Raw genomic sequence first — 21,877 nt, forward strand, 5'->3', positions numbered from 1 at the left:
TGCAGCTGAGGAACACGAGTGACACTGTACTGCTTACGAGTCTTCCCATGGTGGCCTGCCATTTTGGTGATGCAGGCGGTCAGAGTAGCCATTGATGAGCCGCTGTGCTGGATTGTTTAGGGAGCGGTGCCCACAGGCAAACTCTCCGACATACGCTCTTCGGTGAGAGGACTACGGAATGGGCGTGCGTGTGTAGCACAGGTGTAAAATGAAAGTGGCGGAGAGACCGAAAGCTGCGTCTTTTCCATTGAGGATGCCTTGCTAATTTTCAAGGTTAAAACACTTGGTTTTCATCACATCGGAGCACCACTGTGCCGGATTAAGTAAGGGAATGGTGCTCAAGGGTAAACGCTTGAATTTTGGCTATCTTGCAAGATGGCTGCCGTACAGAGGTGCTTGCGGGATCTACGTGATTTTACCGAACCAAAAAGTTTGACTCCCAAAAGTCCGTTTTTTTTGTTGTTTTTTTTTCTTCAATTTTCTGCAAATATATATATGTGGGGGGAGACCCCCAACATCCCCCCACCTTACCCCTATACATTTTTTATTCACTTTATCCCCCCACATATATATGCAGAAAATTGGGTTTCGAACTTTTGGAGGGTCGAACTTTTGGGAGTAGGTAATTTCGTACAATACCTGCTTGCGTAGTGCAAGTGTAACCAGAACATGAAGGTCAGTCAGAAAGCTGTACCTTTTCCCATGAAAGACACTCCACCCGCATTGAAGGTGTGATCACTGAGTTAAGGGGCGTAGCCCGGAATGCCAAATCTCCCACTTCAGTTGTAAGCCGCAAACTTCAGCCTTGAGGACACTGTGCAAAGACCCTTCCATGACATGACCACTGCGCTCATACTGTAGGGAGCCATTTTAGCGGAATCCTCTGTGAAGATTGTCCCCACACCCCTAGTTTGGTGATTTACACAGCTCAATACACGTCTATAAAAGATGACACACAATTAGCCACAGAAACCACAGTCAAATAGACACAAGTGAGGATCTAGGCACTCTGAATGCGAGATGTCAGAAACATCTGTCGACACTTTGGCTGAGGCAAAACAAAAGAGGTGATGGCTCGAAGGTTTAGAATTAATCTTACCCTCTGACAGATCTCTGGGCAACCCATCCAGACCATCATCCTGCAGCCTTATGATATGATTTGATATGATATGATAGTTTATTTATATAGCGCCTATACACAATATGTTTCAAATCGCTTCAAGGCAATGGAGGGAACAAGGGAAAATACAATGAAATTCTTACAGGGCATGAACAGTAAGGATGTGAAATGAACTATCGTACTCGGCCTGACGACATTTCAGATAGTGCAAGAGATAAGACATAGATAAGGAAGGGATGGGGAGAGTGGGAAGGAAATGGAAACAGACAGGCGACTACTGTATTAGGCCTGACAGCATTTCTGGTAGAGCCGGAGAAAACAAAAGGTGAGGGAGATTGGTGAAGAAAGGGAGGGGAGGAATAAAACAAGCGACTATCGTACTAGGCCTGATGACATTTCAGCTAGTGCTGGAGAGGGGATAAGTAAGTTGTGGGGGGAGGAGACAAACGAGGTTGCTATCATACTAGGTTCAGGGACAATTTTGATAGAGTAAGTGCATAGAAGAAAGTAAGGGGAGTAGGGGAGGAGATAGGAAAAGGGAGAAAGGGAGAGGAGGGGAGAACAGAGAGTAAGCAGTCAAAAGAGTGGAGAAGCAAGCGGGGAGAGCAAATACAATTGCAGCGGTCAGTAATAACACATAATGTTGCAAGCCTGGATTCAAGATGAAGATGGGAACAGCATGATTCAGGGCCACCATGAGAAAGGGTGACGCACCGTGAATCAATGAAGTCCATAAAAGTCAAATTCAGCATTGGCCACAAGACAGTGATGGTGAAACCAGAATGCATCAGGACAGAATCCTACAGAAGTAGGCTTGAAGGTGGGGTGTGGCTGGGGGGGTGTGGAGCAAGGTAGAAGAATCAAGCAAAACAGGCAACACCTGTGTGTGAGAAAGGGAGGGGCACAAGGGAACATGACAGGGGGACCAGAGGGGTGGGGATGGCCTGTGGGGAGAGAGGGAGTAAACACATGTTCTTGCATACTTACCTGCTGTCTGAGCAGGGGGTGGGCCCTGGGTCCTCCTGGTCCGAACAGGTCCAAACAGGAATTGCCCTTTTCTTTTTCTGCCCTTCGCTTCAGCTGCCCGGGCGAGAGACGCCCTTGATCTAAGAGTTAAGAGCAGGAAGGAAGCTAAGAAGGTGGGCGGTGCTTAGGCCAGGTGACCTAGATCCACTTACACCTGCTCCCCATCTGCAAAGGAAAAGAGGCTGGAGGGCTCCTTAAGTAGGGAAAAAGAGCGGCAACCAGGAAGGCACCAGGTGGGCAGGGCTTGCTAAGTGAGGAAAAAGAGCAGCAACCAGGAAGGCACCGGGTGGGCGGGGCTTAGGCCAGGTGACCTAGATCCACTTGCACCTGCTCCCCATCTGCCTTGCAAGCCAGTACAGAACGGGGAAAGACCATATGCAGATGAAGCTTGGTCACACCGTTAAAAGAGGCTGTCGAGTCTGAAGTGCTTGGTCACATCCTTTCTGCAGGAGACGACAACCCAACCACATACATGTTTTGGCTGCACTTTTCATAAAGGGGCATATGATCTCAAAATATACTGTTTTCTCAAGATACCAAGGCTACTTGCACTAATGCATGCACTGTCCAGTGCTCATTAGTTCAATTCATCCCCAATAGTTCTTGATATGCTGTCTGCCCAAGATCACAAGGCTGCGCTCACTGTAATTAATCCCTCCAACCCAAGAACGGACTGCTGTGCGAATTACTTTCCTCCCTATGATTGGACCACAACACCTGATAATCCCATCACCTCTCTGAGTTGGTTCCTTTTCTTGCCCCCGTTTGGAAAACGACTTGTCAGGATATTGCTTGACCACGAGAAAAAAGACTGTACTGTAGTTAATCCTTTCATCTCGCAGTGCTGATGGCTTTTCGTTTGTGCCCATAGACCACAAGCACTTACGATATGCTGCTTTCCAGGATAACAAGGCTAAACTGTAACTCCAGCACTGTTGTTATTCCCTTCTCAAGGGCCACGACAGCTGTCAAAGGATATGGCAATGGATCACATGGCTGCACTGCAATTAACCCCTCCATCTCCAAATGAAGAATACTTCCCTTTTCTCCCCAGGAATACAAGAGCCCACATGCATGTTTGGCACATGATCACAAGCTGCCAAAGGCTAACATAAAAAACAATCCTCTCTTTACAGCAGCATGTTATTTTAACACCTGTCAGAGCATGTTCTAAATGCACTGCCAAATAGCACTTTTTGTTATAAAAATCAGTTGTGCAATCTGAGGGGCACTGTTTTCACATCTAATTCAACGATTACTACAATATATTTGTTTATATCTTTTGAGATTTTGCTGGTCAAGATTGCTTAACATTGCAGTTCCACTTAAGGAATACCATGTTCCTTCACCCTTGCTTTATGTATTTTCAGAACTACAGCATTGCAAGTAATTTTAATTTGCTTGAATGATTTTCGTATGCAGGGAAGTGGCTGGTTTATATAGTGCAATTCAACTAATTCCCACTTGGAGGAGATGTTTGCTATCTTTTCCTTTAGTAATATTGTTCCTCTAACATGTATGAAAATAAACACAGAAGAAAATAATGTGTCAGAATGTGGTTCGTCCTAAAGTGAAGAGATCACACAACTAGAATTCATTTTGAAACTGAAGTAACTAGAGGGGTCGGGCATAAACGATGGAAGTCTCTTTATTAGATTCTGTTCTAATGGCTTTGGTGATTTAGGGTGGAACGTGAGGGATAGCTGGATAGGCTGTGGAACTTCTGTGTGGAATGTTTAGGGGCAAATCAAGGCCCGGGTTCCTAGGAAGACAGTTGAGCCCTTTGCATTGGAGGTGTTGGTCTTGTTGGGGTGCTTGCGCTTCTGTAACTTAATAGACCATGTTACAGCTTACCTGTGCCTTGTGTTAGCTTTACAATGGATTCTTTAACCAGGCCTCTTGCAGCGATAAACCAATAAAAAGAAGGCTCTATTAACAAAAAAACAACAAAATCAAGAAACTATCAAGCAACATAAATAACTACAATAAAAGCCAAACAAGAAATGAAGCTCAAAAGTGTAAAAACGATGTCTCAAGCAGCATGGAAACAAACAAAAAAAGTAGTTAGAAGCAAGATTCGACATCTCCCTCACAAACTCCCATTCACTCACTTCTATGAAATGGCTGCCGCTGTGATGGAGCTTTCATCAGTATGCGCTTGCTCAGCATCAGAGAGCAACCAATGAATGCCCGGTCCGTCTAATATGTGCCTCCAAGCGCTCTAGGAGAGATAGAAAGGTCTCTCTATCGCGACCTAAAATGGCGCTGAGAATGACACAGAGATGAACTGTTAAACCTTTCTACATAACTGTATTTTTACCTACAGTGAAGCATAAGTGGTAGAGGAAGATCCAAGTTACATATATCATTGTGTATTTAATTTCCGTGGGGTTGTGAAGATGTGCTCGGCGTGAAATGTACACCCACACACCTGATTGTTGTTTCCTTGTAAACTTTTGTTGTAGATGTATTCTGGGAAAACCTCCTGGCTCTACTGTATCAATAATGTGCTGATGTCCGTCTCAGGTAAGAGGAAGGTTGTGATGATTCAATGTGCGATGGTGAAGTGGTGTGTATGCCGGGGCGGACTAAGGCCCGATTCATGGAATATTTGCCCGGTTCAAAGTGGATTTGCACTGCTGAAAAGGGACTTTGCACTGCGGACACAACAAACCCTGATTCATGGAACCATGCAAAGTGTATTTTTGCAGTGCAAAGTCCGGGCAAAGTCACTGCATAGACATTTTTGCAAATATTCCATGAATTAGGCCCTTAATCTCTCAAAATAAAGTAACACTTTTTAGTGAGCACCGCGTAACCTTGTCCCTATAGTAGGACGGGGGATCAGTGAGTTGGGAAGAGGATTGAGGTAAGCAATCAATGCAAGCAACTAGTTTAGTAACAAAACAGAAACACAAAGGAGCACCCTTTCGTTGCTGGCAGAGAATACACCGCAAATAGCGCGACCTCTCTGTTTCTACAGTGTGGGCTTTTTCAGACTGATTCTGACAATTCACTGCCTGATGCAGCAGGAGGCGCGGGAAACTGGGCATACTCCAGGTTAACGTGCCTAACACTGCATCATGCAGTGAATTCGCCTTGATCTCTGACATACGTGTATGCTCACAGTGGATATCAGCAATGGCAGGCACCATGAAAAACCATAGAGGCTGCCAATACAGCCAATAAGCAAAAAAAGAGGCTGGTGAGGGAACGCCACTTGATGCGTGTGGTGATGCAGTTGGATTCCCCGTACAGAGAAGAGGATTGTACAGAGCAGCTCCAAGTGGGCTCTAAAGTGTAGCAGATGGATGCAACCCCATGTAGAATTTGTCTTTGTGTGTTCTAACCCATCCACACCATTGTACAGAGCCCTCCACCAGAAGGTAGTGCTGTCTGAAGGTTTAGATGAAGTACCCACCAAAACATGAGGATGTGGCTACAGCAGCATCTTTCTTAAAAATGTTGCTTAAGATACAAGGATACCCCCCCTTGCTGGAACTCTGCAGTCTCAACAGAGACAAACCTGTTGCCAACTGGAATAGAATTCTCTTGATAAAAAGCCAAAGTCAACATTAAACCTCAGGGCCATACTGTAAATTGGGTCCGTCAAGAGTTCCACATGCACAGTTAGCAGTAACCAAATAATGAAGAGTCCAGTACCATCCATGGATAGAAGAAGAATTGCGTTGTGCCGCCATTCTGTATCTGTTTGCTACCGTGCTGTGCACCGACCATGTGGCAGGAAGAGATTTACGCAACACAGCAGTAAGAACTGGACAGGCTCAGTGGTGTCTGAGGGCTGATATTGCCAGAACACCTATGACTAATAGTCCCCCTGCCCTCTTTCCATTACCCCACCAACAATGCGCATACCGTCCACCATCACCAATCCTTACATGTGGCCAGAAATGCCAGCCAACACCACGAGTGACAAAACGGCAGTGCAGCTTCACGTGCTGGACCCAATCACCTCACCCACCAATCTGGACCTTATGCCAAAACTGGCATTACTTGCTGTCGTAATGATTCAGATGAGCCGGGCCACAATGCAGCGCCTGGAGCCCTAGCCGCTGTGTCGGTGTCAATGCACAAGTATCATACCCTTGGCACCCCCCTACAAGAGTAATACATAAAATATCAACTTGGACTTTTTACACCTGGCATACTGCATCTGAATATATCAAACATTAAGCCAATAAAGCACCTGAAATTCCGCTAGGGTGATGCCATGTGCCTAATTCTTTTGTGGATAATGTAATCATTGATAAAGCAAGGGTCTGTAACATTGCGCTGGAGAGGACCCAGCTACCGATCATAAAAAGTCAAGGGACTGCCCGAAGGGCAACCAGGGAAACCAAAGAGTAGCCTGCGTGAAGACGCACCTGCCCGGGAAGTTCAAACCCGGCAACCAAGATGCCGGATGGAGAAGCAGGCCCTCAGTCGAGAGGACGTGTCTGGAAGGTCAGAAGAAGCCTCAAGAGCCGGAAGGAAGCTCGACCAGGTAGAAGTGATAACCCATTTAACCGTGACGTGACCTCAGTGAGGTGGACTGGTAGGTCCCTTAACAAGGCGATACCAGTGAACCGGGGGCCCTGCTGAACTGAAGCGGGCTAGAGAGAAGTGAGGAAAGAGTGGTGACGAACGACAACATAGAAGAGTGGCCCCAATGTCCTAGGAAGTACCAGCAGTATGGTCCTAGGAAGAAAGGGGTAACAGGAACCACGGTAGACCCAGGAGGGGCTTGGGTGAGGATAACGATTGCATCGGGAGTGATCTCTCTCGTCTCAATTATTCTGGCAAAGATGACCAAAGACTCAGGAGTAATCTTCCTTACCACAATATTTATTGTAACAGTAAGCAAAGTGAAGTGAGCCATGGGAACAATTTTCTGCACTGTAGAATTTCTTACAAAATTGCTCCAAATGTGGTTGAGCCATTAAAAGTAGAAGAGTGGGGAACAGTTACTCTGGAAGAGAAGTACAACATCTACTAAAGAACCGTTGAGAAACACTGTAATCAGAAGACAGGTCGACCAGGAGAAGGGAGTCATTCTCCTGGCATTCTCTATGTTTTTTGTATATATAGTGATAGGGTTAGAGTTAAGTAGTTTTGGACAGAGGACATAACTTTTTTTTCATTTGGACAACCACTGTGACGAAGAGCACCCGAGTGTTCCTTAGTTAGCTAAGGAATACCCTTTAGAATATGGAGAGTTAGACCTTCCTTTCTTATTTAATAAAGACGTGTTTATATCACTTCATTCCTTTATCGATCTCTTTCCTCCAGCACGCCACAGTGTATATTAATACTTCTGCAGCAATCACATCTGCAGTCAGTGGAACAGCGGTATGGAGCATGGATGTGGACCAAAGAACAACTAACGGGTCTTGAAGCACACTGAAGTACAGAAAAATGGGCACTGAGGGAAGAAAGTGAGAGAGAAACACATAGCAAACCAAGTGAAGGAGCTCAAGCCTCACAACACTGAACAAAGAAAGGTGGCCATCAAAGGGTTGGGGACCGCATGGGCCACTGCATCACAAAAGGAAAATGCAAGGAAAAATGCCCCTAAGGCAGGGGTCTGCAACATTTGGCTCTCCCGATGTTTTTGACTACAACTTGCATGATCCCACAACATTGTCTATGTTGGCTAGGGTTGGTGGGAGTTGTATGAAAATAAACACATCTGGAGAGCCAACGGTTGCAGACTCCTGCCCTAAGTGAAACAGTATCCGGTATCAGTAATTCCTAAGAAATGACTGGAGTGAGAAACTTGGGGATGCCCCTTTATATCATGAAAATGACCACTTCATCACTTTACCTCATCAGTAGTTAAAACATGGACTGTTACCAGGCTAGGATTTTCACCTCATCCATAGTATTTTCACTTTTCTGGCATGAAAAAGTAAATCGGTCTGTACCATGTTCAAAGCAACTCATAATTAACATTTTCTGAAAGAAAAACGTACTTATTTCGAACAATAAATAATGGGTTCTATGTTCATTCAGCCCCGTTTTTTTTTTCGTGGAGATTTTTGTCCAAATGTATTGGCCGAAAAAACTCATCAAATATTTATTTATTTTATTTGGGGTGGTTTACCCCCAAACCTCTACCCTTTTTTGTATTCCCTATCCTCCCACTCCCTATCCCTTTTATGCCCTCCCTCCCACCAGCCCTATATTTTCCGATTTGTTTGTTTGTTCGGCCTAAATTATTCAGCAAAAAACTCAGCAAAAATAAAACGGGTGATGAATGAACGTTTAAATCATTGTTTTAGAATAATACACTGTTTTAAACTATATAATGCATGTACAATGAACAAATATATTTTTTTTATTTACTTCGAATTAATGATGTCGGGTGGTGAAGGGGAGTTCTTACATTGAGCTGGAGGGGAGGCGGGGGCGCAAAGGATGTTGTGGGGTGCCCCCAGTTACAAGCAGGGCCATGGGAGTTGTGTGCAGGTAAGGTGGGCGAGGTTTTATGCGGTGCCCACATGCTGTGTGAGTTGGTCACGTTGCTAAAAATGCGTTCCAAGCCAAGTCACACGGTCAGCTGATGCTGTAAATGTTTGACGGGTTCGCTTGGACGAGGCCCGCAATGAAAACAACTGCTGGCCACGTGACAGTGGCGTTGTAACTGATCGTGGATGTGACTGCAAGGCAGTGACTATAGGGAGGAAGACACCGTGGCTATGCAGGCTAAAGATGGCTCGTTGCCCTGAGGGGACTTGTGAGACTCACAACTGAGAGAGAATTCCGAATGTTCTATGTAAAGTCACTGCTTCCATGGAAAATATACCACTTCCTCCTATGGCGATTCAGGGCTCTGTCCTAAAAAATAGAAGTGGGGGGACCCTGCGTATGCCTTGGGGAGTGACGCCACAGTCAGTGAACGTAAATTAAAAGACATTTGCATATTTCATTTTAAGATGTCTTTCCCAATTCAAGAAAGTCCATGGGAGAAATACGCCTTTCCAAAGAGAACATGATGTTAAAATATTGCTTGCTAAGTAGAAAAGGTGTGCACCTTTAATATCTAAACACGTGTAAGAAAACGTGTCCTGTACTGAAGAAAGTCAATATGACTGTTTCACGTGCGACCCGGGTTCAAATCCCCAACACGGCGCTGTGTAATCAACTGGATGTAGCCCTTTTCAATTCAAGAAATTAAAGGCATGGTCTAGTAAAAATTTGTATTGTCCCAACGGGTCGGCCATGTTTTTTTAAGCCTAGGTGGCTCGATTTTAGAAAACTTTCCTATGGACCTTACCCGAGTTTTCGTCCATTAAACGCACGCGAAAACAAGCACCAGGGAGCCGCCATTTTCTGATAATCCTATCTTTTCCCCGATCGCCCTGGCGGACCTGCTTTTGCGGCACTAAATCAATTCCCCCGCCCCTGAGCCTGACATTATCAAAACATTCATATTCCCCGCCTCTCCCCGTGAGGTTACTGTGCTGCGTAGGCAAACGCGCCCAATCATCTTCTGCGCGACTCCACACAGAACCCGGAAACCAACACAGATCAACTCACAACACAGCGCGCCACAATTCGGAATATGAAACTGTACTTTACAATGAAACAGCAACACGGTACATTTGGTAAAGTACATTTATTTGACATTAAATGTTTAGAGAATATTCAGCAATTGCCATATGAACTCCGGAAGCCATTTATTTTCTTTTATCTGTATCCGCAATAACTGCTCCGTTTCATCTTGAGTCACGCGGTGTTCCTTTTTGGTACACAGGGTGTTCATTTTCGTAAAAAGAATCACTTTGGAAACGCGGTGAACCGCAAGGCTGTTCCATCAACTAGGCACTAGTCCAGCCTAAAGGTTGTTATGTTGCTTCTAGCCACTAGTACAGCGTAAGGGCATGTGGGCCCTTGGCGATCGTCCCATAATATGGTGATCATGCTCCAGTTGTTGACACGAAGCTGCAGGTGTCTGCTGAAGAATCCATCCGCCGGTGTCTCAAACAGATGGCAGTGGCAGTAAGGGATCAAATACCTGTTATGAAAACAAAAAATGATAATTAGTCTCGCTAGGCGAACTTCATTAATATTACTCATTTTATTTATTACGGCCGATCAGAAACTATTTGCTTGCAAGGGTAGTTCAATGGAGTATGTTTGTCTCTAAAATCAATGCGAAAAGTAACGAGATAAATCGAGGCCAACACACAATGATAAACGACAGTCTACATGCGTGAGGAATGATATAATATATGATATGGCATTTGTAACGCGCCTATACTCAAGTGTTACTAGGCGTGACGAGGCAGGTGGGGCACAAGGGCAGACAGACAACGATCCTACTAGGCAAGGTGTCTTTCTGATCGCGCATGGGGATGGGCTATACAAGGTTAGATGAATACAAATTAAATAATAGGGCCAGCTAGTGGCAAGTGCAAGGTAAATGCCGGGAGAAGGGGCTGAAGGATACAGAGACAGTCCCGTAGTGCAGGGAAAAGTGGCTGGGCCATGGAGCGAGATCGGTGAGACCAGTGGACCTGCATGCCCGTGTGCCCACTACGAACAGTTTTACTTGCTTTTCCTAGCTCTTCATTCATTCATTTATTCATGCATCCATTCATTAAATCTTCATTCCGGTATAAAAGCGTGTAAAGATTTACTTACATTATATTTGAAATTTCCATTGTGTCTCTTCGTAATGCAGTCTGTAACATGGACCGTGCTCTTAACAATGATTTTTCGTATACTGACCTAAAACTGAAACTCGGCCTAGTTTCTGAATTTTCTGCCTTATCGTCTCTTACGTTATTGCGCACTCCCTTCAAATGTAGTTCTTTCGGCATGGTCCCTGTCTCAAGGTCAAAAAACAATAGACCCTTATACTTCCAGTGCGACTTGTGGGCCTCATCTGGGCGCTGTCCTTCGCATTCTTTATTTGCAACATCACGTAGTATAGGCATCTATGAGAACTTGAAGTTTAGAATCCGTCTATGTAGTGCGCCTCAATGTGCAAATGGGAACTGGCTTCTCTCCCAAATGCCACGGCCCGCTTGGCTGGCGCGTTCTAAGTGCCCCAATTTTGTCACCGTTGTCTGCGAGCTTTGCAGCCCAAATTGAGACATTCAATTTTTGGCGGAAGGTCAGGGAAAGTATAAAGTACCAGTGGAGTTGAGTTAAAAGTGAGATTTATTGTTTGTTTGTTTTATTATTTGCAATACGCAAGCCTCCCCTCCGTTAACAGTGCGCAGCATTTACATTTACATGAGATGAGACATGAGAAAAATATATACATACACATATGTGAGGTGAATAGAGAGAATTCAAAGATGACACCCAGCTTGTTCGCCACCCATGATGGTGAAGTTAGGGGTTAGGTTTACAGGTACACTGTACAATAACATTTATTTACAAAAAGACAATCGTATTGCAATTATTTAAACCGGGATTTGTACTTCACAATCAGCTGTGCATCGGGTGGGCATGGCACAGTCGCAATGTTCGGTGGCAATGGATCACTGCTCTGTACAGAAACGTCCAAAATTCCATATCTGTGCTTCTCTAACACAGCAACAATAAGGCCTTTCACAAAGTCGAACTGCATTTCATCATAGACTGGTTTGATCACCCATTGCTTACTTCGTTTTGAAAACACCTTAGTGTAGCGAGGCATCCTTACTTTACCCCTAGTCCTAGATTGTTCACGTCCGACATTGCTGTTATGGGCCAAGACCGCTAGTAGAGTGCGATGTTTCATGCCCCGAAAGCTAAAATGCAAGCGCTTTGGCCTGTACTTTAGGCACATATTGTGGAACACCTCCAAATCTCCTGTGTGACAGAATTCTGTCAGTCCTCTCAAATCTCTTGATAGAGTTTTGTCGAAAACAATCCTCTCAATGGCTTTGTGTGTCGGTGAAGATGGAATCAACCACTTCTTCTTCCGTGCCTCCTCTGGGGACAAAGGGCCATGTTCACATTGGTGGAAATGTTCATTTGCTGTCCAGCGGTGAACGTTGGTACAGTGGTGCATCAGTGACCGCCATTTTTCAAGTAGTATTTCCACGGACCCCTCACAAGTTTTTGAGCTCCACCAAAGATTGTTGGTGATAGAATGTGACCACTGCAAAATACTTTCAAAACCTTTTTTTTTTCCTGCAGCCGAGATGTTCTTATTGATTGATTTAGCAAGATGCCATACGTCAAATTGATGTTTAATATGTGGGAACTGCTCTCTCATTGTCTTGGCAATTGAAACGTGTCTATCCGTGGCTATGAGGTCGATGTGCATCCCCCTCGATTGTAGATGTTTCACTGATTTTATAAAACCTAGTTTCTCCATGGCCACTGACGATGTACATTGTGTTACCTGCATGACAACCGAACTCACAATTTTCTTACTATCCATGTCCTGAAAGTGGTAGGTGCAGTACTTGGCAGAAAATCCAGGGCTATCGCACTGTCCATCGCCGGCTAGCCTGAATCGTTTGCCTTCGAATGTACTTGCTAGAGACAATTGTTCAATTTTCCAAGCATCACTAATGGCCGGAAACAGATAATCACGTTGGTATGTGTAGTACAGCGCTTTAGAAATGAAATGGAGTCCCACAAACTGAAAGAAAGCCTCTAACTTTCTAAAACTGGAGCCACTAAAAAGTGATGCAGCTGCACACAGTAGATTGCCTGCTGGCATTTTCCCCAGCATTGGTTGTGCAGACCATGAGAACCTATGATTTAATCTACAGGCGGCATTTATTTTGACGTTACTGCCTTTTATTTGACGAGTCACATTAATCAATGGCTTCCCACATACATTCCCTCTAATGGAACGCACACATTTCAGCATACTTATAATTTCCATCAAACAACTGTCGAATACAATGTATTTGCTCTCTTTCATTAGACTGTCATCCTGCGTCAACGTTGTTTCGGCCTTTGACGTTGTGGAGATTTCAACACATTGGAAAGTAATATCGCTGATATCAAGTTCTGATGCGTCTATGGATGCTGCGGCTGGTTCATTCACTGTCATTTCAACATCTATTACTTCAACATTGATGGGAGAACACAACAATGTCGACAGGTTTTTTGGTGGCAAATTTTTGGCGGGTGTAGATTGTGTAAATTGATCTGCAACTACTTCAGAGCTATCTTCAATACATTCAATAACATCTTCTTGTGGTGGTCCGGTCGCACTGTAGCTATGGTCCAATGCAACTTTGCTGTAGTCTCCAAACACAGTTAATTCATATTCTGGCCATTGGACATGAGCATCTCGAGCCTGAACACGCCTCGCCTCAATTAATAGTTTCTCCATAGTGTACACGGTCTGGCAAGCCACATCTCTCATTCACTTCACTGTCTGTGTGTGTATAGTTCTGACACCCACGGGTAACTGGAGGAGATATTGGAAAAGGGATGTTCAGTTTAAACACAAGATGGAGTGTAGCAGAATTGACTGGAAAAAAACATAAAATAGTCCCCACCACAAACATTTTTTTAAAGTTATGAACTGTTTGTAACTAACCTTTTTTTGTTTTTTTTTCTTTGCAACTTTTTTGACTCGACCTTCAACATCTGCACGCTGTAGCTCCGATTCGTTTCCGCATGTCCTCCCTTCCTCTTGCGCTGCAAGGACTATATTTTCTGTATCCGTATAGACAGCACGGAATGAGGCTCCATCGTCTCCCTGAAACATAGTACTTTCATTACTATGTATCAAAATATTGTTAGCATAAAACACACGTGAGGACGAACACACAGGTACATCTCAATAGCCACATACGATTTAAACATTGTGTGCAACAATCAAAGGACAAGTATTCGACCAGTGATGATCTATTTCGATGGAACTGTCAGTATCCATACCTCTGGCTCTGCATGGACTGACATGAATGGTTGTATTGAAGAGGAGGCATCCGCATCTCCCTGAAACACAGTACTTGCATTAGTATGCTTTTCAATATTGGAAACACAACACACACTTGGGGTCGAACGCACAGGTACATATAAAGAGATAACCGCAAATGATGCATTGTCCAAAAGAATCAAAGAAAATCTAAATATGATCAAATTTCATCGACTTATTTCAACGATTCCTTTACATCTGAATCATCTAAATGAGATGTTGTGATTGTGGTGGAAGCTCCGTCGTCTCCCTGAAACACAGCACTTGGATTAGTATGGTTTTCAATATTGGAAACATAACACACACTTGGGGTCGAACGCACAGGTACATATAAAGAGATAACCGCGAAAGATGCATTGTCCAAAAGAATCAAGGAAAATCCAAATATGATCAAATTTCATCGACTTATTTCAACGATTCCTTTACATCTGCATCATCTAAATGAGATGTTGTGATTGTGGTGGAAGCTCCGTCGTCTCCCTGAAACGCAGCACTTGCGTTAATAGGGAAGAAAGTATAGCAAATGGAATCACGTTATATGATCACGCATGATGTAGCTGTCATTATCCATACCTCGTGCTGCTGAAGAATATCTATGGATGTTGCAAATGTAGTGCGCACTTCCGAAAGCTGTTGCGCCGATTCGTATACTTGAATGTCAGGCTCTGCATCAAGTGCAGGGGTTGACGCTCCATCAACTGCCTGAAACATAGTACTTGCATTAGTGAGGATTACAATTGCGAAAACATAAAATACACCTGGGGTCGACAGCACAGGTACATATCAATGGCTAACCACAAATGAAACATTGTGTAGAACAATCAAATGACAAGAATTCCAGCTCTGATGATGACGCTCAATGGAGCTGTCAGTATCCATACCTCCTGTTGGTGAGGAACATCTAGAAACGTTGTAGATGTGGCGGACGCTTCAGCATCTCCCTGAAAGACAGTACTTGCATTAGTATGGATAACACTAATTATAACTGAAAACAAACACCAGTGGACGATAACTAAGGTGTATATTAATTGGAAAGCAGTAACCAAACATTCTGTAAAATAATTACACGATAGAATAAAACTATTACTTGACATGCATAAAACAAGTCTGTAGCGGATTAGCCTAGTAAGATTACCTGATACGCGCTAGAAGTGGTTGATAACTGCGACCACGTCAAGGATGTAGAATGTTCTTGCTTCAGATTCAAGGGATAGTCAAGAAGTTGTAAAGGTCAATTAATGATTGATAATGAAATGCCAATATTAAAAATAGCCATGTAAGCCGACAGAATACTTGAAAAATGCTCAATACAGCACAGTTCCCTGTCCCCATATATATATACATTGCGTTTGTGGGTTATGAAATCGAAAAAGAATATATTGATAAATGTCATTATTCAAAAAAGTATACACTCATATCAATATCGAAATTATTACAAGGGATAGAACACCTACAATATCTATTAATCCATTCGGCTACACACTACCGCAAGGGCTAAAGCTAAATCCGGACACTTGACTCACCGGTGGCGGAATGTGGACGAATAGAGTGGGAATAGCGTTTTCGCGCAATTTCCGTGTCGTTCGCCGTTTATTCTTCTTTGTTACCCAAGAAGTTGTGTACATGTCCAAGGAAAAGTGCCGGCGGCAGATGCGGTATCGATCACCCCTCTTGTCCTCTAAGACTTGTTGGAATCTACTTTCCAGCTCATACAGTGGATATCCACAATGTCTGACCCATTCTCTTATTCGATCAACAGTTTTCGGGAATACATGCATTGTAGTTCCTTCAGATTTCGCATGGGTCTTCGAAGGACAACCGCTAATCGAACAGGCAGGCATTGTTGATGAATCTGAAAAGTAAATATTGACATTATTATACAATCTTCAAGAGTAAAGATTTGATACAAAAGTAAATGAATCATACAATGATCAATGCAAGGTTTGTTTTGGTCGCAGGAACTATACCAGTTCATTATGTGCTGCTTAGTATTTGCATAAGTTGCAGAAATGTATAATTGAAGTGACTGAAATCTGAACATGTGACTCGTCCCTTGGATGTTCTGTCTTGCACGAGAAGGAAACATGCTAACATTATTAACTGGACCCCCGAAGGATGCAATTCAATCACAATAGTCACAGATGAAAATAAATAGATCTATTGATAGCATAGCAATGGAAACTCAAGTCAATACCAATGAGACCAATGAACATAGCACTATTTTGTACTCTACTGGAAAATAGATAGAAATGAAAAAACTGCGAAATATAACCAGGATACATGGCCTTACCTTGACCAGCAAACAGTTGGGTTCAGCAAGCAGAGCAGTATGTTGCGGGAGAATAGGTGGATGGCCACAGGTAGCGCACTGATGGGTATGCTCGAAGCGGTCGGTCACAGAGTTCACGGATAGCACGACGACAAGCAGATTAGCATAGATCTCAGTGGTTCCCAGGTAGCACCTTCAAGAGTTGACTTGCAAAGCACAAAGATGTTCTCATGAGACATATCGAGTGGTTTTTAAAGTATTAGAAACTGGGGTGTGTTTGTGAATGAATGACGTATGTATGTCGCGGTATTAGGGGGGCGGCCTGCCTCAGGGGAAGCCTGCCTGGAGACACGGGGTCTGAAGAGGCCATGTGACCGATGGCCCCTTGGCGTGGGACACCTTTTGAAGTGTACATGTAGTTTGGCACCTTCGCATGCCAGCGCTCATCCCCGGGTGTGAACCGCCTTTGATAGAGGGGGTGGGATGGATGGCCCTGGGGCGTGCAGATAAGGCACAGGAAGACTGCTGAATGGAGACACACTTATGTGGATTGCAGGAGGGCGGCCTGCCTCAGGGGAGGCCTGCCTGGAGACACGGGGTCTGAGGAGGCCATGTGACCGATGGCCCCTTGGCGTGGGACACCTTTTGAAGTGTACATGTAGTTTGGCACCTTGGCCTTTCGCGCCCCGGACAGCCCCCCATGCCAGCGCTCATCCCCGGGTGTGAACCGCCTTTGATAGAGGGGGGTGGGATGGATGGCCCTGGGGCGTGCAGATAAGGCACAGGAAGACTGCTGAATGGAGACACACTTATGTGGATTGCAGGGGGGCGGCCTGCCTCAGGGGAGGCCTGCCTGGAGACACGGGGTCTGAGGAGGCCTTGTGACCGATGGCCCCTTGGCGTGGGACACCTTTTGAAGTGTACATGTAGTTTGGCACCTTGGCCGTTTGCGCCTGTCACAGCCCCCTTGCCAGCGCGCATCCACCGGCGCGAACCGCCTTTATATCAATATACAGTATATCGCCTTTATATCAATGATAGTATATCGTTGCTTATCAATAACAAATGCCACATACCGGAGATTCTTGTGAGCACAGACCCACACTTCAACCGGTGTATTATAGTGGCCAAGACCCTAGGGCCTGTATAATCCAATGGTAATTGTTAGTATAGATATATGTGTGACTTTTATAGAGACATAACCTACTGAAAGACTTTGAACAAGTGTTATTTAGTGCATGCATTATCGAGAATATGTTATGTTAGCTTAGATAGATAGTGACCACCCTGCACAGGTGTCTGACGTCCATCCTTGAATGGAGACACACTTGATTAATTCAAAAAATCGAGACAAACGTAGTTAAAATATATGTGGTGTTTTATTTTGTATCTTATTTTCATGACACAAAAATACAAGACTTTAAAGATTATACAGGTCAGGTTGCAGCACAGCGAGAGAAAATCCCCTGTACTGACCGCTGTCACTCGGGAACGTTTCTCTAATGGCACGAACGGCACAGGCGGGTATCACTCTTCGAACGCGGTGTCCAAGCCTCCCGTGAAGCCACCATGTAAAGGAACGATAGGCCACCAGCCTGTACCACCTGTGAAAAGGAATGAAACAAACTGTTTTTAAATGACCCAGATAAGTTTAATAAACGTTTGTTGTCAATGACAATTCTTGTAACTAATGGCATTTTACACGGACAAATGCTATCTAGACAATGCACACTATTGAATGACTTACATGCGTTACAATGATATGTAGATGTAATTTTGGATATAGTAGAAGAACATGAAATAGGAGTGGCATGACAAGCAGAGTATACTTACTCGTTACTCGGATTACGAGGACTAACAGTTGCTCGAAGTTCGTGCATAAGCACCATCATTATTCTCAACACGGCCCGTGTGAGGCAGGCTGCCCTGAGGTCTGGCAGCTCGATGATGCATTGCGGTCGTGGCTCGCCTTCTGAAATGTAGGCCAGGCATCCCGAGTTTTCTCAGCTGCAGCAGTTCTCGTCCTCAGTTGGCATTAGCTCGCACCGATTGCATGTGCACCAGGTGGAGACGCCGTCCATTCGACTAGGCCCAGGCTCTTCATCTGTTGATTCGTCCTGCCAACTGCCATCCAAATCCCCATCGTTTTCACGTGCTTCCCTTTCCAGTAGTTCCTCCTCGGTATACTTGGGCTCGTACATGTAGGGCATTATTGTAGCCATTGTGTGTTAAACAAACTAAAATAATTTATAGCGGTGGTACTGATATCTGTTCACACGGGCTACAAGCGGCGAAGGTAGCTGACCAGAGCACTGAAACGAGTCACAGAATACTCAAAGTAACACAGAGAGAGGAATGGAATCGAAAATCTGCTGCTGTGTGTTGTGAAACGGTCTGTTTATACTTATTGAGGAGAGAGGCGTCCTGCCATTTCCATGGCGACACGTCATTAGCTGAAGCGCAGCAAATGTTGACACAAGACGTGCTTTGGCGTTGGGAAATGGGCGGTACGAGTCTGCTGATGACAGGCTCAGGGGCGGAGGAATTGATTTAGTGCCGCAAAAGCAGGTCCGCCAGGGCGATCGGGGAAAAGATAGGATTATCAGAAAATGGCAGCTCCCTGGTGCTTGTTTTCGCGTGCGTTTAATGGACGAAAACTCGGGTAAGGTCCATAGGAAAGTTTTCTAAAATCGAGCCACTTAGGCTTAAAAAAACATGGCCGACCCGTTGGGACAATAAACATTTTTACTAGACCATGCCTTTAATTAATTGAAAACACATGGGGGTGGGGGGGGCAAACAGTGGGCGGATGCCGTCCACCCCCGTGTTCCCTCGACTTCAGCCCTGCTCTGTAAGGATTTCTCTGTTTCAGGCACGCCTACAGCTCTCTCCTTTCGTTACAGGGAAAGCATCTCAGCTGCACTGCCACAGCCTCGTGGGCCTGTACGAACAAGCGAAGAAGGAGCACCGCTCCATGGTGCACATCTCCACACACCTCCTGCTGCCCAGGTACAGTGTCCACTTCTGGGTCAGGAGACAGAGCTCGAGTCCCGGGGGAAGATTGCCTAACATTGGCACCTTTGCTATCAATGGACCACAGTGGAGCAAACACGCCTGTATTATACAAATGATCAATAAAGCCCTCGTTTTGCTTCTTGTTTAACAATGTCAACCTAGTTTTGCCCCAATCTGCATTATCAAAGGTGTTCTTTGCAAGGCCAAACATGAATCAGACTGTTTTTTGTACTATGTTTGCTGCACAACATACAAGTAAATGTGTTGATTGCATTTCTTTTTATGTTACACAGCAGACATAGTAAAAACAAAACAGTCTAATTCCTGTTTGGGGCTCAATTCATTTGCTCCTTTTTTTTGTGTGCACAAGTGCCAAGTTTTGATTCACCGGCCGGCAGCAGATATCTCTCTGGGAAAGTTAACGGGAAAATAAAAGTTGGACATAAAGTCCTGTCACTCCTCTCCTGCCCGAGCATGGCCACATTTCACGATTTGCCTTTTGTGCCATGCTGTTTAGCATTGGACCTTAGCACCATTACACACCAGCTGGGTGTATAATATGTTTGAAGGTGTTGCATGGTCTGGGATATCAGTAGCCCATGAAGCCATAGGCGCATCTGCGGTGTCACCCATACCAAAGCATGTAACGCTTTGTAGTGCAATGATAACACCCCAAACCCACCCACAACTGCAGCCAAAAGAACCTGTACCCGTGTATCAAGCATCCACGGTCATCCATCCCTAAAGGTGACATGTCCACTCTCCCAAAGTGAGCCGGGAACGGTCGGGAGCCGTGTTCCACTACTTTTATTTTTTTCTGTTTACCATTCCTCTACTTTTTAGGACTATAGTCACCATTCTATACAGAGGATTTGCCCATTCACGTCCATGTGCAAGTGTAAAGTTATTAACTAGTCACTTACACTATTGCAATAACCCGGTTGCAACACCTGGTCACATGTGGCACTATGCTTCCACCTACCCTCTTCCCTGTTCCACCAGTTTTTCCGGTACACTTCTACCACTGCACTATCCCAACCGCATGCACCTAAGCCATCATGTCTTACAGAGGACAAGTTCCATATGCCAAGCGCCCCAGCCATTAGTTTCACTAATGAAAGCTGTGTCAATGCCAGGAACCTGTACAAACCTAAAGTTAAAAGGCTGGATATGCCATCCATCCAGAGAGCTGACAAGAATTTCATCCGCGCGATAATACCCTAAGCCACATTTTCCAAGAGAAGTCTATATTCGCGTTCCCTTTGAATTGGGTCCTCTGTTTGCATGAACTGTTGTTATGCACTGGCGAGGTAGGGGCCTAGGGATGTGTGATCTGTCAAGATTTTTTTGAAGATCATAGAAAAATTGTCAATTTTTCAACTTTTTACCAAATGCAATAGAAAGTTTTATGAAAGTTGATTTAATGTACTTTACATTACAAACTAGACTGATGCACCATGAGTCCTTAATGTCTGATTTACTCCCAAGTCCCTCCTCTGCCAACTTTCCCCTAAAGGCACTGAGTCAAATGGTCCAGAACTAGTTTGTATATTCATTTACCAAAAAACAAAACATTGCTCTGAATAAGGTCTTTACTTGTCGAAATGAGCCATACTTCGTAGGAGGAGGTTGAGTTATCAGTAGCAAAAAGAAATTAACAGGTTGAACACCCCTGCAATTAAGGGGTGTGAGTTGATTTATTTTTTGCGTACCCACAATGCATTGCTCAGTGGCTCTGAACTGGAGGTGAAATTGCACATTCTACTCTCACATTTCAGGTAGAGGTTTGGGTATCCTTTTTAAACGCACCATAACACTGATGGAGTTTGCTAAACTTACCCCAGTGCTCCAACGATAAGAGTGTCTGACTATACAGCACTGATTATCCCTAATGAGGGTGAAATGGGTGCCTGGTTGGCTAGCACTTTCCTATAAGACGAAAAGCTATTTTCTATTAGCACCCGTGGCGGGGGAGCCAGCCAGTCAGGTTGCTCGGATGACAAACTGAATCCCACGATCCATGCCCGCGTTACGAGCAAACCGTAATTTTCTCTGCCACCCCTCCATCTTCCCCCGCCCTGCCCTTCCTTCCGCTTACCCCACTTACCCGATTCCTCTGGCAACTGCGCAACAACAGCCGCTGCTCAGCGTCCCTGCTGGCCGCCATGGAAATGGCAGAGGGGCTCTGCATGGAACCCTGCCTTCCATCTCCACAGTGGGCATCTGTGGTAAGTATTTTGTTTGAATTATTGTGATGCCGCAAACGCTTCCAATTCTTCAAACAAAATGACACTTCGAACAATTAAGAAACTCAATCCACATATGCAGAGAACCTCATACCAGAACGGTAGCGAAAAGGGAGAAAAATGAAATGCTTTTGTAGAAGCTTCAAACAGCTTGAAAGCCAGTCTCCTGATTATGGGCCTCATTGCAAGTAGGCCGGTAAGGGTTAACGGTCACCGGTAACGAGACCGGTGCCGTTAAACCCTTACCGCCCAAATACGAGTTCCCTTTGCGGCTCCTTCCTTAACGCTTGCTTCTAGCAGGCGTTAAGGACGGGACC

General features: G+C 44.7%; 1 protein-coding gene across 1 annotated transcript in view; it reads left to right on the forward strand.

Annotated features, from left to right (window-relative positions):
* MAP4K1 (mitogen-activated protein kinase kinase kinase kinase 1) overlaps positions 1-21,877 on the forward strand; it is an 869,227-nt gene that overhangs the window by 671,412 nt on the left and 175,938 nt on the right. The window contains exons 23-24 of the mRNA XM_069644317.1: positions 4,612-4,672; positions 19,203-19,308. Of these exons, the coding sequence (XP_069500418.1) occupies positions 4,612-4,672; positions 19,203-19,308 (167 nt within the window). The remainder of the gene's footprint in view (positions 1-4,611; positions 4,673-19,202; positions 19,309-21,877) is intronic.

The sequence above is a fragment of the Ambystoma mexicanum genome, chromosome 2p (assembly GCF_040938575.1).
Source record: "Ambystoma mexicanum isolate Mex_15411 chromosome 2p, UKY_AmexF1_1, whole genome shotgun sequence".
NCBI classification, from domain to species: domain Eukaryota; kingdom Metazoa; phylum Chordata; class Amphibia; order Caudata; family Ambystomatidae; genus Ambystoma; species Ambystoma mexicanum.